Source organism: Lygodium microphyllum, chromosome 1 (genome assembly GCF_053477565.2).
Source record: "Lygodium microphyllum isolate KBCC chromosome 1, Lygodium_microphyllum_v1.1.10, whole genome shotgun sequence".
NCBI lineage: Eukaryota > Viridiplantae > Streptophyta > Polypodiopsida > Schizaeales > Lygodiaceae > Lygodium > Lygodium microphyllum.
The window spans coordinates 10,242,908-10,259,569 of NC_141135.1; the positions used below are offsets into that span (position 1 = coordinate 10,242,908).

Genomic DNA, 16,662 nt, shown 5'->3' on the forward strand with positions numbered 1-16,662 from the left:
CCCTTATGAAGAAGTTTGGTGGCCTATTCCCTAGGTATGGCTGGTTGTACCATTGAGAGTATGAAAGCCTCCTTGGTAGCTTGCAATGTATAGTGTCATAGTCGAACCTACCGCAATTGGCACAAGATCGAGACCTAGGATCCTGAGATTATGTTGCAAGGTGATTTCCTCTCCAATCCACACACTCGACATGTGGATGTGTAGGTCTCCTCACTATCTCTTGCAGCCTTGCTAGCTCCATCTTCATCTTTGCTAGCTCTTGACTTTGGTCAACGCTTTTTCATTTATCTTGAATACCCAAGACAGACCATTCACTAGATGCCATGGATCTCTTTGAGAATTTGGAGTTAGCATCGTGTCGGTTTGAGTTCCTAGAGCTTCTCTCTTTGAGTTGGTCGTTCACTCATATGGCCTCTTCGAAGACCCTAGCTAGTATGTCTCTCGGCAAGCTTGAGTTGTCTATCAAGGCCTTGTAGAGTTCCTCGCTATGAATTCTATTTATAACGACTCTGGAGACCACTCTCTCAATGGGTCATTCGTTTGTCGGGATTCTCTTAAAGAGACTCCACATGTGGGTAACATAATCCCTGATGTCCTCCTTATCCTTCTGCTTGATGTTCATCAGCCTAACTACGAGATTGTCAGAATACCCAGTCTCAGAGAACCTCTTGATGAAGAGATTCTTGAGGTTGTTGAAGTTATTGCGCTCCACCACGTCTAAGATAGTGTACCATGTCCTACCCTTGTCAACTTAGCAAAGACTGAAGGCTTGCGAGCGTTGAGCAAGATCCATGAGGCTATTAGCCTCGCAGACTTACTCAAACTGCTCTACGAAGCTGTACGGGTCGTTGCCCGGGTTGTTGCCCGGCTGGTATTTGTCTATCTACTTTGCAACTGCGAGGATTTTTAACTCGCTCTTGGAGCCTTGAGTGACTCCTAACCCTACAAGCAACGAAGTTGCTAGAGCTGCTACACTTTGCTCTGCAAACGTACTATTTATGAGCCGCTTCGTGAGAAGCTTGCTCGGTGTCAAGTCTGCCTCTAGCGCACTCTCTCTTTCCACATCTCAATGCGCTAGAGCTAAAATGCGCTAGACTTTCCACATCTCAATGTCTTGCTGCAACTTCCTAGTTCACTGCCCATGGTTGTAAGCTGCTATCTTCTATAGCACTTGCCGTGCTAATCTCCTCTCCTCCTTGAGGTTTGCTATGATATCTTCAAATGGCCTACTATGGTGGTCCATCCTGGTTTGTAAGTCATATTTATTCACCATCTGTTGGATGTCAATTGGGAAATCTCCCAAGTCAAGCGCATCATTCTCACGGTTGGAGCTAGATCCTACCATGTCTGTGGCTTCTTGCTCCACCAAGCTGTCAATGAGGCTGATTGGATCGGGCCATGTTGCGCCTCCAATGGTGTCAGTCCTTCGATGCCTTTGGCGTTCTGTGTTGGCTCTCTCTTGGTCCTACTAGCTAAGGTTCTTGATTATTCGTCTAAGCCTAAGAGTCATCTCCTATTAGTGGGTTTGTTTCGCTTGTTATGTCTAAGTGTATTCCTTCTTATTACAAACAGCACTCAACTTATATTCACTCAATGTGTGCTTGGTGATCTTTTCGTGCACGGTGCGAAATTAGGCTTTCAACTTACAAGTGCACTTCAAGTGAGAAACAATATGGGGTGCGAGTGCAGGATAACGAATGCAGTTCTCACTCTCCCCTCGTTCCATTTTTGGCCAAATATGGCTCTAAGTCCAATTGTTGGCCGCTCTTATGGATTCACTAGGGCCTCTACTGTGTCTCTTAGCTTGGTCAAGGTGTAATCAAGGTCTGTGTGTCGATTTGGGGGTCTAAATGGACAGATAGCTAACGGGTTTGCTAGCTGTTGCTTTTAGGTCGTCAAGCACACTTTCTGCAGTTAGAAGGCTCTACCAACCATCCGACACGTCTGGAAGGCTGTAGGAAGGTTTCCCTACTGCGAGAGGTACTCCACCTAGCTTACTGGATCTGGCAAATTTTTCTTGTCAACTTCTGGTCTGATTTGCAAGTATCCAATTATCATAATCGAACTGTCCCGATTTTGGTTGGTCCGATTGGCCCACTCAGACGGTCCGAGTCTGAGTGGTCCAATTATGGGTGGTCCAATCTTGATGTGTCTGACTATGAAGGTCCGATTATCCGATTTCCGATCATCAGATTATCCGATGGTCCGATTATCCGAATCGGACAAGTCACATGTGCAATCGGACGAATCGAGTGGTATCCAAGTGGTCCGATTTCCAAAATCGAACAATCTAATTATCCGGAATCGAACGTCTAAGTCTGATTCTAGAAATCTAGGCACGTTTGATTTCAATAGTCATGGTTCCAGACAATATAAAAATCGAATCGATGGCAACGATTTTGGGCATATAAGGCTACACAAACTTCTAAAATGCAAGAACAGACAAGGGGCAAGGTCGGTATATACCTGATGCAGCTGGAAAACACCCATACATGGCAAGGTCCCATTTCGACGGCTATGGTTCCAGACAAGATGAAAATCGAATCGATGGCAACGATTTTGGACATACAGGACTACACAAACTTCTAGAATGCAAAAACAGACAAGGGGCAAGGCCCATATATACCTGACACAGCTAGAAAACACCCGTACACAACGATCAATCTGTGCTTTCCCCAGATCTCTCTCAAGCTCTCTCTCACTCACAGTTGAGAGTAAAACTGAGCCTTCGCCCCCTCTTCCTTGGGTTTTAAACCCTCATTCTAGTGCCTGAGTGTTGCCCCGTTCGTGCTCTTACCTTGTCAATAGTTTTCACCCCCTTTTTTCCCTTGTTTTTGCCTTGTTTTGAGCCTATTTAGAGCAACAACCTTAAAACGATTCGCTTAGATTTCTTGGTCCCTTGTTTTTGCCTTGTTTTGAGCCTATTTAGAGCAACAACCTTAAAACGATCCGCTTAGATTTCTTGGTTCTATCCTACTCTAAATGCAACAAAAATCAAAGCTCAAGTACTAAAATGATTTATGCTACTTGCCTACTCATTAAAAACTCAAAATATTTACTTGCTTTGAAGATTAAACTCCCGAATCTCCTACCTATGTCGAGCACCGGTTCGAGGATAAAACCCTACTTCAACGCTCGATTTGAAGTGCGCAAGTACTCAATCTTAAATCCGCATATCCCAACAACAGAACCAAAATCAAGTGGGAGCTCACGCTCGACCGCCAAGACCAACAGACCGCTTAATGTTTCAAGCGTTTCAAGCCAAGTAAGCTCTAATGGCTATCTCTCACCTAGCCGATGCACTTCCAATCCTACAAGTGTAGTGAGATTACCTTGATACCCGAATGAGTAGCCTCCTCCCTTAAGCACTCCGATAACTCCACAATCCATGATGTGAGCTCAAGCAAGCTCAACCCTATAACTTCAACCTTCATCCACCATAGCCGCGCACGCGTGAAACAAGAGAAAACAAGAATAAAAGAAAACAAAAGAGAAGAGAAGAAGAGAGGAGAAGATCGAGAGCTTCTCCACCACGGTCCCTCACCCTCATACACTCACTCCCTCACACTTTCACATTCCTTGTCTCAAGCACAAGCACAAGCACAAGCACAAGTAAGAGGAAAAGAAGAAAAGAAGAAGAGAGCTACTTTTGCCACACACCAAGAATAAGCTTATCATTCACTTTTTGAGTTTATATACAAGCCCTAAATCCTTTGGGCACCCATCCCCTTTTTTACATGACCGGGCATCTTGCTAAGGTTCTCTTTTCCTATTCCCTTCTATTTACCTTATCCCTTCACCTATGCATCTCTAGATTTTACAATTTGCACAGGAGAGAGCCTGGCGCTCTTTTGCAAAATTTTAGAAACGTCTTTCATTTAAAAATGCACCTTTTGTCTTTTGCATTTTTCTAAGGTTGCCTTTGCGCATATTACCTTTTCTCCTTCTTGTTGACTTCATTGGGTCTACATTTCGGAATTTTCATGGATTTATTTTTGCTTTTCTTTTTTCTTGTCCTGCACAAGGGTTAACATGTATCCATCAATGTGGAGGTAATTTCAGCCAATATGCCACATCCATGATCTTCTTCAATACCTGGAAGGGCCCATAGTATCTTATACTCAACTTCGGATACAATCTGTCTCTTCCTTTCATCTTTTTCAGCCTTGCCTTTTCAAAACACAACAATACATAATCACCCTCTGCAAATTGCAAAGCTACCCTCTTTTGTTTTTCTTGCAATCTTTGAAGTGCATATTTTATCTTTGCATAGGCTACATCCAAGTTTTCCACACAACGATCAGTCTCAAAGACCTTATGTTGAGTTTGCAGAATAGGTGGTACCTTCTTGCCACCCTCAACCACCTCAAATGGAGCTTGGCCCATAAAACTATGCACTTGGTTGTTATAAGCAAACTCAACCAAGGGCAAATACTGCTCCCATTATGTCTTATGATCTGAACATAACACCCCAAAAGATCTAACACTATGGAATTTGCTTCCTCAGATTGACCATCTGTCTGTGAATGGAAGGATGATGAGAATTTCAACGTAGTATCCATATTCTCAAACAACCCCTTCCAAAATAAACTGGTCATCGGGGGGTCTCAATCACTAATGATCACCGGAATGATATGGGATTATTTGCTAAACGTGCAAATGATAGTCCATATCCCATCATTCCTTGTAGGTGTCTTAGGAAGCTCAAAAATAAAGTTCATTGCAATGCTCTATCAAGACCTATTTGAAATAGGCAAGGGCTGAAACAAACCCGACATCTTTTGCCTATCAAGCTTTACCTCTCGTATACGGTGTATGTTTTAACAAATTGTTCTACATCATGCTTCAAAGCTGGCCAATAAAAAAAATGCTCCACTTCCTTGACCGTGGCATCAATACCTCTGTGTCTTACATACGGAGGAGCATGACTTTTAGTGATAACTCTAGGCCTTAACTACTTTGTGACACACAGTCGTCCATGCATCATCAGAAATCCATCTCTTAGCACAAAGTGTTCATGCCTTTGGCCATTGCAAAACTAATCATAAATATTAGCAAAGTCTAAATCAGCAACATATTCCTCTTTCATGGCATGCAACTCAGTGTGATAAACCATGCTGATGGCTGAAATTTGTGACTTACGTAATAGTACATCAACCATAACATTCTTTTTACCATCAATATGTATAATCTAAAGAAGCTTGGAAAACAAAGAGAGTTACTTACTTACTTGAAAAACAAGGTTACTTACTTACTCGAAGCTACTTACTTACTTAGAAGTCTCAACTTCTTGAGCTTCCAAGACTGGCATTGGCAAGATTGAGGAGCTGTATGGCGAGCCCCTTCTTTTATAGGTGTTGGAGGGCGGCTAAAGATCTTCTAGAATGTTTCATGATGGATATCATCGATGGTGTAAGTGACGACATGGTGTACCTTCTAAAAGGTTCTATGATGACATGGCAAGGGTGGATTCATATGGTTGGCTCGAGGATGTCCTCTTAAGGATGTACTCATATGGGGTGTGGATTCATATAGTATGATCAAGAATTAATCCGTACACTTAATCATGGCATGTCACCCCCTCCTTTAGTGACAAGTTCAATGAGGAGCGGCTCAGTGGTTTGGTCCAAGTTTCATTGGATTTCTCTTGTGATATTCTTTAACTTTGAGAGATTCTCTTTGGGGATATTTTGCAGGTTTCCAAGTACAATCATTGATGTCATATCCTTTCCAGTGGAACAAGGTATTCCAAAATCAACCTCGGAAGATCCTCTCTCTCTCTCTCTCTCTCTCATGTTGATCATATAGACATCCGCGAGATGGGATCATAGATCTTGTACCCCTCTAACTTAATCAGGATATTGTTTTCACGCACGCATCCGTGCGCACATTTTTAAAAAAAAACGTTTTCCAGAAGAGAGCAGTGCAATGTAATACAGGAAGGGCGGATGTAGGGATCTAACCTTGCGGGTTGGTAACCGGACTTTCAAGCTGACATCTCACGACCATGCCCGTCGAGCTAAGACGCGGTAGAGGGAGCTTGGAGGGTCCAGAACAATCGCGTGTGCGGAGCGAGGAGGATGAAAAGGAGGACAGTCGATGATGAAGAGGAGCATAGGAGAGGCCGTTACAGGTGGGCTTAAACGCGACCTCCATCGATGAGAATTTGCTGTGACTGGATGAGTAAAAGAGGTACTGTTTTCGGTATTGAGGTAGGCTGTATTGCAACCTCTCAGATGAAATTTTGATGGCCGATCGGGTGACAGAGGCTATAGCGCCCGCCGCCAGCCTTCTTGCTGAACGCTTTTTGCGCACTTTCCTCTTATGCAGGCACCCACGGCCCTTACTGCTGCTGTGACATTTCATACAAAAATTATAACCAAAAAAGCTGCAAATAACTAGGTTTATACTCTCCGCTAGATTTAGGTGGTGGTCCAAGTCCTTCTTCCAGAATAATTTGGAAGCAAATTGAAATGTTCGTTTTAAACTATGCATCAAATGAACAAGAGTTTCTGAAGCGAAACGGATTTGGTTGGAAACTGTTGTATGGTTTGAGATGTTGTGTTAATGAAAAATACCTTGCAAAACATAAAATCAAAAACTAGTAGCTAGCTTATCATGAGTGCTTCCACCAATAAGCATATCATCCATATAGAGTACCCAATTATATTCTTGTGAATGCATAAGACATCAAACTTGTGGTACCATTCCTTAGGTGCCTGCTTAACCCTATAAAGGTTCTTTCATAACTTATACACTAGGTTTTCCCTGCCTTTTTTCTCAAAGCCCCTAAGCTATTACATATAAATCTTATCATGCAAGTCCTCATGTAGAAAAGTTGTCTTTACATCTATCTGATAAAGGTCTAATTCTAGTTGAGCAACTAATGCTAGTACCAAGTGTAGAATTGTCATTTTGACCACTGGAGAAAAGACTTCATCGAAGTCAACAACATGTTATTGCATGAAACCCTTAGCTACCAATCTAGCCTTATAAGGGGCTTAGGGCATATACAGATACTTTTCAACTTGTATATCCACTTGCATGGTGGTTTGTTTGTAAGGAGTCAAACTTTGATGCATAGCCTTGTTCAATGAGTGACTATCATCTCGGTGTGTGGCCTCATCATAAGAGAGAGGCTCATCTGCATCTATCACCATAACATAATCCATAGAGGGCGTAAAACACTCAAGCTAATATCTAGCTCTAGTAAAGCATCTCAAAATAGATTGATCCTGCACAATAGGTAAATCTTGGCCCACTCGACCATCAAATGCTGTAAGCTATCTAGTTGGTTATATGGGGTTTAAGGCTCCTCCTAAAAGATCACCCTATATACCTCAATGACCTACTCAAGCTACTTATGCATGTTTTTCTCATGAAAAACTACATCATGGCTATGAATAACCTTGTGAGCCTGTGGATCCCATAAGCAATAGCCCATCTCACCTACATCTCTATAACCAAGAAAGATACATTTCATGAACATAGGATCTAACTTATTGTGCTTGTCCTTGGGAACATGACAGAATACCTCACAACCAAAGTCATAAAAATGAGCGTATGATAGAGGTTTTCCAGTCCATACCTCCTTTGTAACCAGGCAATCAAGAGTAGTACAAGGGGACCTATTAATTAAATCTAGGATAGTAGTAATTGTCTCAGCCCAAAAATGTTGTGGTAAGCCTGCTTGGATTAGCATACCACGGACTCTCTCATGAATCATCTTGTTCTTCATACGTTTAGTAAGCCTGATTGGCTAAGCATATTGCGGACTCTCCTCTAAATCATATTGTTCATGTGTTTGACAACCATTTTGGAGAGGGGTGTAAGGGGCAACTAACTTACACTTAATACCCCACTTATTGCAAAACTTATCAAAAAAATTTGAGATATACTCACCCCCATTATCTAGCCGTAGGCATTTCAGCTTACACCTAGATTGGTTCTCAACAAGAGCAATCTAATATTGAAAGGTAGACAAGATATCCAATTTCTATTTAATAAGATAAGCCGAAACCTTATGTGAGTAATCATCAATGAAGGTAACAAAGTACTTCACATCACCTAGTGGTTGATAGGGCATGGGACTATATACATCCGAATAAACAAGAGCCAAAGGCTTACCCATGTGCTTTATGCCAGACTTCTTATGCATACTATGTGTTTGCCTGCTATATAAACAACGACCACAAGACTCAAAACACTTATAGTCTAGAGGTAGAAGATATTGCAAACTTGTAAGCATCTCTTTCAAAGATATGTGTCTAGGACGACAATGCCAAAGAGATACATGTGAAATCGCAACCATAGCCAAAACATGGTCAATTGACCCGAATATAAGCAAGGGATAGAAGGTACTAGACTTAGCACTAGGTGCAATAACAAGATTCCCAAGGATAATCTTCCATGAGAAGTCACCAAAAGAGACAACACAACATGCATCATTCAAGGTGCTAGTAGAGATAAGGCTCTTCATAAGAGTCAATACATGACATATATCATGAAGAGTGAATATGTTGTCTGTGAACCAAAACACAGCTGGACATTACCAATACCAACTATCTCCGATGCCAAGTCATTATCCCAATAGAAAAATCCAGTCATATTGTGATAGGAGTGAAACCACTCTCTAAGAGAGGTCACATAAAAGGAAGCCCCTGAATTTATCAACCAGCATTAAGTATAGCCTAACAGAGCATGAGTCAACTATGAAGCATCCAAGGAAAAGGCTGCCAATATAAGATCATCAAATATATCTAGCTACACTACATTAATCTCCTGAATCTTGATGCTAGACTTACTAGGCACAATATTATGATCATCATTCTTTTCCTCACTTTATCCTCTCTCTTTTGCTTGTGCTTGTCGCTGTGCATTTTATGACACTTTGGCCAAATATGACTTGCTTTCCCACAATAATGATAAGTAAGACTGAACTAACGACTACAAGACTTACAATGAGACTATCCATGTGTCCTAGACTGAGACCTTTGAGAGTCTCTACCATGGTCATTGCTATCCTGCCTGCCTCCCATAGTCAATGTATGTGACATACATGAAGCATCTATATTCTTTCGATTCATCTCTTTTGTCAAGAGGGCACCCTCAACATTTTGGAATTTTGACCCATTCTTGAAACATAGAGCTGTACAAAAAGTGTTTCACGACTCAAGTAGAGTACCAAGTAGAAATAAAGGATGCAAAGTATCCTTGAACTCAATCTCCTATGAAGCTAAATGGTTGATGATAGAGTGAAACTCATTCAAGTGTACATACATAGAAGTCCCTTTTCTTCATGCCAAGGACCATTAAGTATTTCAGCCAATACATTTGAAATGGGGACTTTGCTTGTTATAAAGATTCTTAATCTATGTCCAAAGCTCATATGTAGTCTGATTTTCAAACACAACATTATAATGAACCATAATAGATCCTTCGCTATTCTTTCTTGAGCTATATTATGTACCGGCTTAATGAAATGGTATATAAAATGAATTCATACACCTTATCAGTTTATTATTTCAAAGGTGAGCTTTACATTTCTGCCCTTCTTGCCCAAGAAGCTAGAATACCTAGATCCATCTTTTAGATTGTATTGATATGGCTTAATTGTGTTTTCAAGATGCTCTATACCTTTATTGGTTTGGATCCTACTTAGAGAGTGATAAAATGATGGTGGACTTGCATAGCTCATTGAGTTCATCCCAATTTTGAGTGGTCTAACCTATAATTTCTACACTACAACCTATCATATCTAGGTCTTCTAATAGATATAGTTGGTCCCATCTAGTTTCTCAATATTGAAAATAGCTTTATCATGAGAACCACTAGCCATAATGAGCCCCGTGCACAAAAAGGAAAAATAGGCTACTATAATATCCTACAAATTAGCCCCAAAACAATTGCCAAATCAAGTAAAAAACAAGAGGTGCTAACAAAACAATGAATTGTCCATAAACCACAATCAAGAGACTAATAAGACAAGGTAACTACTCGCAATTACAACATACCAAAAATAGAGTACAAATGTAAGAAATCAAAGCCAAGTATGAGCTATCACTGACAAACTACAAATTGTAACTACAAGGGATACATAATGCGGTGTATGAACAACTAGCAGTTAGCAAACATGTGACTAGTACCCATAGTTGTCAAGCTCAGAGTGTCGAAGGCAAATACATCCAATGGCATAACAATCATGCATGTAGTAGTCAAGTTGAATGCCTACTAAGCAAAAAGCTCAGTACCTCAAGTGAATAGCATCTAGACATCCAAGATACATGTAGCATAAGTGGGGAGTATCAAACCCAATAAAGAACTTCAAATCAGTAAATGTAGTGTCCAATAGCATCCAATGAAATGACTATCTGCCAATGACAAAGTATCCATGCTTCAATCTCAACTTAAGAGCATGTTAGGAGCATAGCCAAGTATGTGGCATCAATGGCATATATCAATGTATCCAATAGATATCCATGATAGCATCAAGTAGTAATAGGCACAAGCTTTTTTTAGATAAATGACATTCAACCTTGTTATTACAATAGGGAAACCTATGAGAAAATTAAGCCAAAAGTGTGGTCAAATTAGCTCAATAGCATCTCATAACATTGACATAGCATCCCCAAGTAATCTGATGTCAAATAGATATGCTCAAGCATAAGTGACCTCGAGACAATGAGGTAAGTGCTATCTTGAACTATATTACAGCATGCTACCCTATTTGCATAGTCAATATTTGAAGCTTAATGGCTCAAAACCAATGCACATTGCTCGGTATTACTACCAAGGGTGGTTAGCATTGATAGGGAGCTTTTACAAGAGAGTCTAGGAGCCAAGAAGGAGGTCAAGTGGGCTACGAAGAGCAGGACGAATAGCAAGCACAAAGACGCTTCCTACAACCCCTCTTACAGCTACTTATGCTACCCACAAGAGGGCCCAATACAATGATTACTATGGGTAGGGGAAAGCTTGGAGACAGCCTCAACAAGCCTTTGATCATCGGGAAGGAGAAGAGCACCAACTCATACTTCTCCAAGCTAAGCCATGGCTGCCATGAAACTTGTGAAGTGTAGGCATTCTCCACAAGCTAAAGCAATGCTAGGTGGAGCTCCTCAATAGCAATCCAATGTCTTTGATACTGATTGAAGGGAGTGAGCTCGGAGTGGAAGCACGCGAGCAAAACCAAGAGTTATGGTGGAAGGAATGAGAGAGAGAGAGAGAGAGAGAGAGAGAGAGAGAGAGAGAGAGAGAGAGAGAGAGAGAGAGAGAGAGAGAGAGAGAGAGAGAGAGAGAGAGAGAGAGAGAGAGAGAGAGAGAGGATGGGGAACTCTAATAGTCAGAATGTGTGATCAGCCTTCCCTTATTAAAATGTCACTAAAAGAATAAAAAATGGAGTGATAATGATGGGCGCTCATGCTACCTACAAGGTACAAGTGTGCGGATACTCTTAGTGTAGTAGTACATGGGCAACTAGGCAAATGCACCTTTGCCCCCAACACTCTGAACTCCTCTTCTCCTCTCTCAAAATCATGTGTGCTTTCAAGCAAATGAAAATTAAATCATGCATGCTTTCTAAGGAATGAAAACAAGAACTTCTAGCCTTTGCTTTATATTGTAGCATTTTATCCTTTCTTCTTTTTCAAGTTAGATCCATTCTTTTTCAGTTTCGGATTTTACTTTGAGTTTCCTTTGGATTCTCTAAAATGCAACCAAGAAAAAGATAAAAGAAAAGCAATCATTAGTTACACATGTAATAATTGCATAGTTGTCACCTCTAGTGTTCACTTAAACTCAAGGTTTAATGTAAAATGAATTGTAAAATTTTATTTAAACCTTTCAAGATTTAAAGAACAAGGTTTAAAACCTTAAATTTAACAAATTTATTACAATAAAAAATCCACCTATATGTAATTTGATTAAAATTTCCTTCAAATTTTTGAGTTACATATTTTTGAGATTCACCTCTCTAAGGGTTTTAAGAGTGAATCATGAGGATCTTATGAGTATCTTATAACTCTCTTTTTAAGATACTTTTACTCGCTTTTGGCATCATTCTATCTATTTGTAGCATTCCAATGTTTGTTGTGCCTACCCAAAGGCCATGTATCATTCTTTCAAAGCATCAAGGATTTTAATTTAAACTTTTGGGCTTGCCAAAAAAGGCCTATCATGCTTGTTCAAATGTGGAAAAATAACTAAAAAAGGTCTATTGTATTTGTTGTAATGGAAAGAATAATAGGAAAGTGTCTTTGTGCTTGATTTAATGGAGAAAAATAAGAGAAAGCAAAGAAAATTAAAAGAGAGGATCAAACAAATTGGCAAATGGCAATCCATACACATCAAATGGTTGTTTAAGGGCTTAGGATATGGGACTTCAAAAAATGCATTCCAATATTTCATCTCATAATGCCTTTAATGCATCAAACATCATCACCACATAAATCAACCCTACATGGTATAGGGTAAAGGGGCTGGATTAGTCACATCTATTTGGCCCCCTCTTTGGTATCTGCTTTCCATAACAAAACATTGATTGTGCAAGAGATACCGTTCTTGCCTTAGCTAAGCAAGCTTCAAAATGAAAATTCAATAAACAATGTGATCTACTTTGTCATGCACCAAGCTATTGACATTGGGTGTGTTTTGCAAATTTTACCCACCATTCTATTGTGCAGAAGGGGGAACATTTGTGACAACTAGATGCCATAGTTTTGCCTACCATTCTATTGTGTGGAAGGGAAGAGATTTGTGACAACTAAATGCCTTTAATTTGGTGTGATCCCAACAATTAGAAATAATTATTTTGTGTTAATTAAAGGTAAATTTGGTGCGATTTGGTCTACTCTCACCAACAAGGCGCCTACCATAATACTTTAAGGGGCCACCATTTAATTTATCCCTTACCTTAAAGGCAATCATGACCTGTGTGTGTGTGTGTGTGTGTGTGTGTGTGTGTGTGTGTGTGTGTGTGTGTGTGTGTGTGTGTGTGTGTGTGTGTGTGTGTGTGTGTGTGTGTGTGTGTGTGTGTGTGTGTGTGTGTGTGTGTGTGTGTGTGTGTGTGTGTGTGTGTGTGTGTGTGTGTGTGTGTGTGTGTGTGTGTGTGTGTGTGTGTGTGTGTGTGTGTGTGTGTGTGTGTGTGTGTGTGTGTGTGTGTGTGTGTGTGTGTGTCCCTCAAGCTTGACCATCTCTCCTCCTACCATACTCCACATGGCTTATCATCTCTCTCTGAATAATATTGTAGTCTACTATAGCAAGGTCTTAGGGATCCACTTATTTTCGGGCATGATATTCCCGACCTCATTTTGAGTTTTTCTTTCTTAATTCATAGAAAAAAGAACTATCCTTGGGAATGATGATGGAATGGCAAGGGCCTTGGTCTACTGTGTCTATTTTTAACATTTTGAGCTTCAACTATTATTTTTTCTACACTGTTGTTATCATTTACTAAACAATAGCATTTGGCGCTATCAATAATAGAGTTTTACAATTGACAGTTGTGCTCTATAAGCTTTGATAGTAGTTTTGAAGAATCCCACAACTTGTGAAGAATGTTTCATGTAAAAGCACACCATTGAGCTCACTTCAGTGCAAATTGTATAAATCTACATGTAACATCTATATTCTAGCATGTAAATTGAAAGTTCTATGTATAATTTATCTAAATGTTATGAAGTATATAAATTTCAACATAGTTATTTACTCTAAATCTAAATTTGGTGGACAAACCATGACAACCTAAGGGCATTGTAATGGGCAAGGCAAGAGAGAGAATAACGATGGGCATCCATCCATGTGACCTTTGTTTAAAATTTCAAAACCAAAAGAGAGCATATTCTTGACTATGCAAATTGTAGAGAGCCCTTCTTCTCTTATGTTATTTTCTTTCTTTTTGTTAGGTGCCAAACAAACTAGTCACTACAATGTCATGGGCTAAAGATGTGTCTATTCGAACCCATTGTGCATTCATATTGACTATCAATTATAAATATTTCATATATATGCTATTCATGCACTAGATATATGTAAACTTATTCGTTTATAAATATTCATTATTCTTTCTTTTCTATCTCTAAGCAACCGTCGCTTTGTTCTTCCAATCTATACTATATTATTTTAGTTATGGCTAAGGGAGGTCTTGAATCTACAAAAGGCCTTTTGAGCCTACAACCCATGCTAAACCTAATTAGAATTTTGAACATACTTACATGTGTGTGTGCGCGCGCGCGCAATATTTCCCCATTCTTATTCGAACTAAATTGGAAATAATAATAGTGTTGATGGAGCTTTTACACTAACTCAAAGCAAATCACACATTCTCCATGTCTCTCTCACAGTAGTAGTTGTATTTTTTTGGGTTGAGTGGCTCTCTCTCTCTCTCTCTCTCTCTCTCTCTCTCTCTCTCTCTCTCTCTCTCTCTCCATAATCTACTGGCTACCCTAGTGGTAAGCCACTTATTTATTAACCTACTGACTTGAATTCAAATCTTCCTTTTTCTATACCTATACTAAATGACCATGCAGTATGTAAGAGTTGAGAACCAAAGGCCTTCTAGTCACCATGGTTTCAACTTAAGCAATTGAGCTTGTGTGTGTGTGTGTGTGTGTGTGTGTGTGTGTGTGTGTGTGTGTGTGTGTGTGTGTGTGTGTGTGTGTGTGTGTGTGTGTGTGTGTGTGTGTGTGTGTGTGTGTGTGTGTGTGTGTGTGTGTGTGTGTGTGTGTGTGTGTGTGTGTGTGTGTGTGTGTGTGTGTGTGTGTGTGTGTGTGTGTGTGTGTGTGTGTGTGTGTGTGTGTGTGTGTGTGTGTGTGTGTGTGTGTGTGTGTGTGTGTGTGTGTGTGTGTGTGTGTGTGTGTGTGTGTGTGTGTGTGTAGAGCTGACACACATAACATAATTAGATGGGAGGCCAACAATGGAGGAAGGTGCAAACTATGCAGGTGTTAGGGATGAAGTGGGGCATGCAAAAGCGGGGCTTTCTGCAAGCCTTCTTAAGTAAAATGTAGTAGTTACCCACTTCCATGGTGGAAGGACACGTGTGGGACTCTAACTGATTGGTGTTCGCTTCTTCTACAAGGGTTAAGATATCCCCACAACAGCAAGGCCTCCATTGCTATTGGCAACTTCTTGGCTAACCATAGTTTGTTTGGCTAGACTCCTAGCAATGCCTTTAGCATGTTGCCCACCTCACCATCTACAAGATATATTGGCTCACCAAGGTAGTTGTTACTCCTCATTGCCTTCTAGTTGACTATCTCTAATGGTGTAAACATCATCTCCCTATCCTTTTGAGAGGTGGGGCAGTAGGCAAAAGCACCTAAAACTATTTTGACATAACATTAAGTTATTAATATCAATACCTTAACTATAAATGTAGTAAGAAAAACATTAACTATATAAGTATAGTTAACATATTAACTATTAACACATGATTACACTATTTATTATTGATGAGAAGAAGAAGAAGAAGAAGAAGAAGAAGAAGAAGAAGAAGAAGGAGCATAGTTAACATATTAACAATTAACACATGATTAAACTATTTATTATTGATGAGGAGGAGGAGGAGGAGGAGGAGGAGGAGGAGGGGACACACACACCCTTGTCCTTCTTTATCATGACAGGTCGATGCCCAAATCTGGCACAAAGAGAGAGAGAGAGAGAGAGAGAGAGAGAGAGAGAGAGAGAGAGAGAGAGGAGAGAGAAAGACAAAAAGTCTATAAATAAACCTCCTACCCAACCTTAGGGAGTATTGGTTAATGTAGTGGGTAGCACATGCTCCCCCAAGAAAAAACTTCAATATCTTCATTTACAACCCCTTATTTATTGGGAGATATGTGTCTTTGGGTAGCCTTACTTAAATACCATGCTATTAGTACTAGAGAGAGGTTTGAGAATATATTTCTCCCCTATCATCCTATATATGGTCTTTTTCAAATATCTTGTGAGAGAGGCTCTAGGGTTGAGTATACCTCCTTGCCTCCTAACCTTGATTATCATCAAGGTAGAAGGTGAGGGGTATTAGGCTACCATCTTAGTCACACGTTAATTATATACTTACATATAACGGGAGAGAGAGAATAGAGAGAGAGAGAGAGGGAGAGGAGAGAGAGAGAGAGAGAGAGAGAGAGAGAGAGAGAAATGAAATGAATGAAATGATATATTAACATCTGCAAAAGGCCAAAATGACCTATGAGACCATGAGTTAAAACATGTGTATGATGGTACAACTGTTTGAGCAAAGAATGTAATAGAAAGCAAATGAGAAAGAACCTAACTAAAGCTATGTGTAACACATAGAACTCTATCTAGTAACAATGAGCTCAAGATGGTACAATCTCATGTGGGTATGGGGGCCTATCTCTAGCTCACATGATAATCTCCTATATCCACCTATGAAGGTACCATCAATGTTTGTGTTGAGACCTATGGCATCTTGATCGGCTCAACTAAACGGCTTGATCAATCAATACTCCCTATCTATGTGTGGGCTATGAGAGACTCTTGTGTAGACTAGGATTATATAATTGTATTGAGGTCTCCTAAGTCTCCCTCGCAAATGAAAACTATGAATTGCCTCTCTGTGAAGGGCCTTGACATCCTGGATCACCTATACCCTTGAGGAGCATGTTATGAAGTCATCGTATCTCATGGAGAAAGAGGCCAATG

The 16,662-nt window shown here is 40.1% G+C and overlaps 1 protein-coding gene across 1 annotated transcript in view; it reads right to left on the bottom strand.

The window, feature by feature from the left end:
* Nucleotides 1–6,377, bottom strand: part of GLB1 (nitrogen regulatory P-II-like protein) — a 144,250-nt gene extending 137,873 nt beyond the window's left edge. Inside the window, exon 1 of the mRNA XM_087668349.1 lies at nucleotides 5,964–6,377. Coding sequence (XP_087524475.1) covers nucleotides 5,964–6,366 — 403 coding nt within the window. The 5' untranslated portion in view covers nucleotides 6,367–6,377. The remainder of the gene's footprint in view (nucleotides 1–5,963) is intronic.
* Between the last annotated feature and the right edge of the window lie 10,285 nt (nucleotides 6,378–16,662).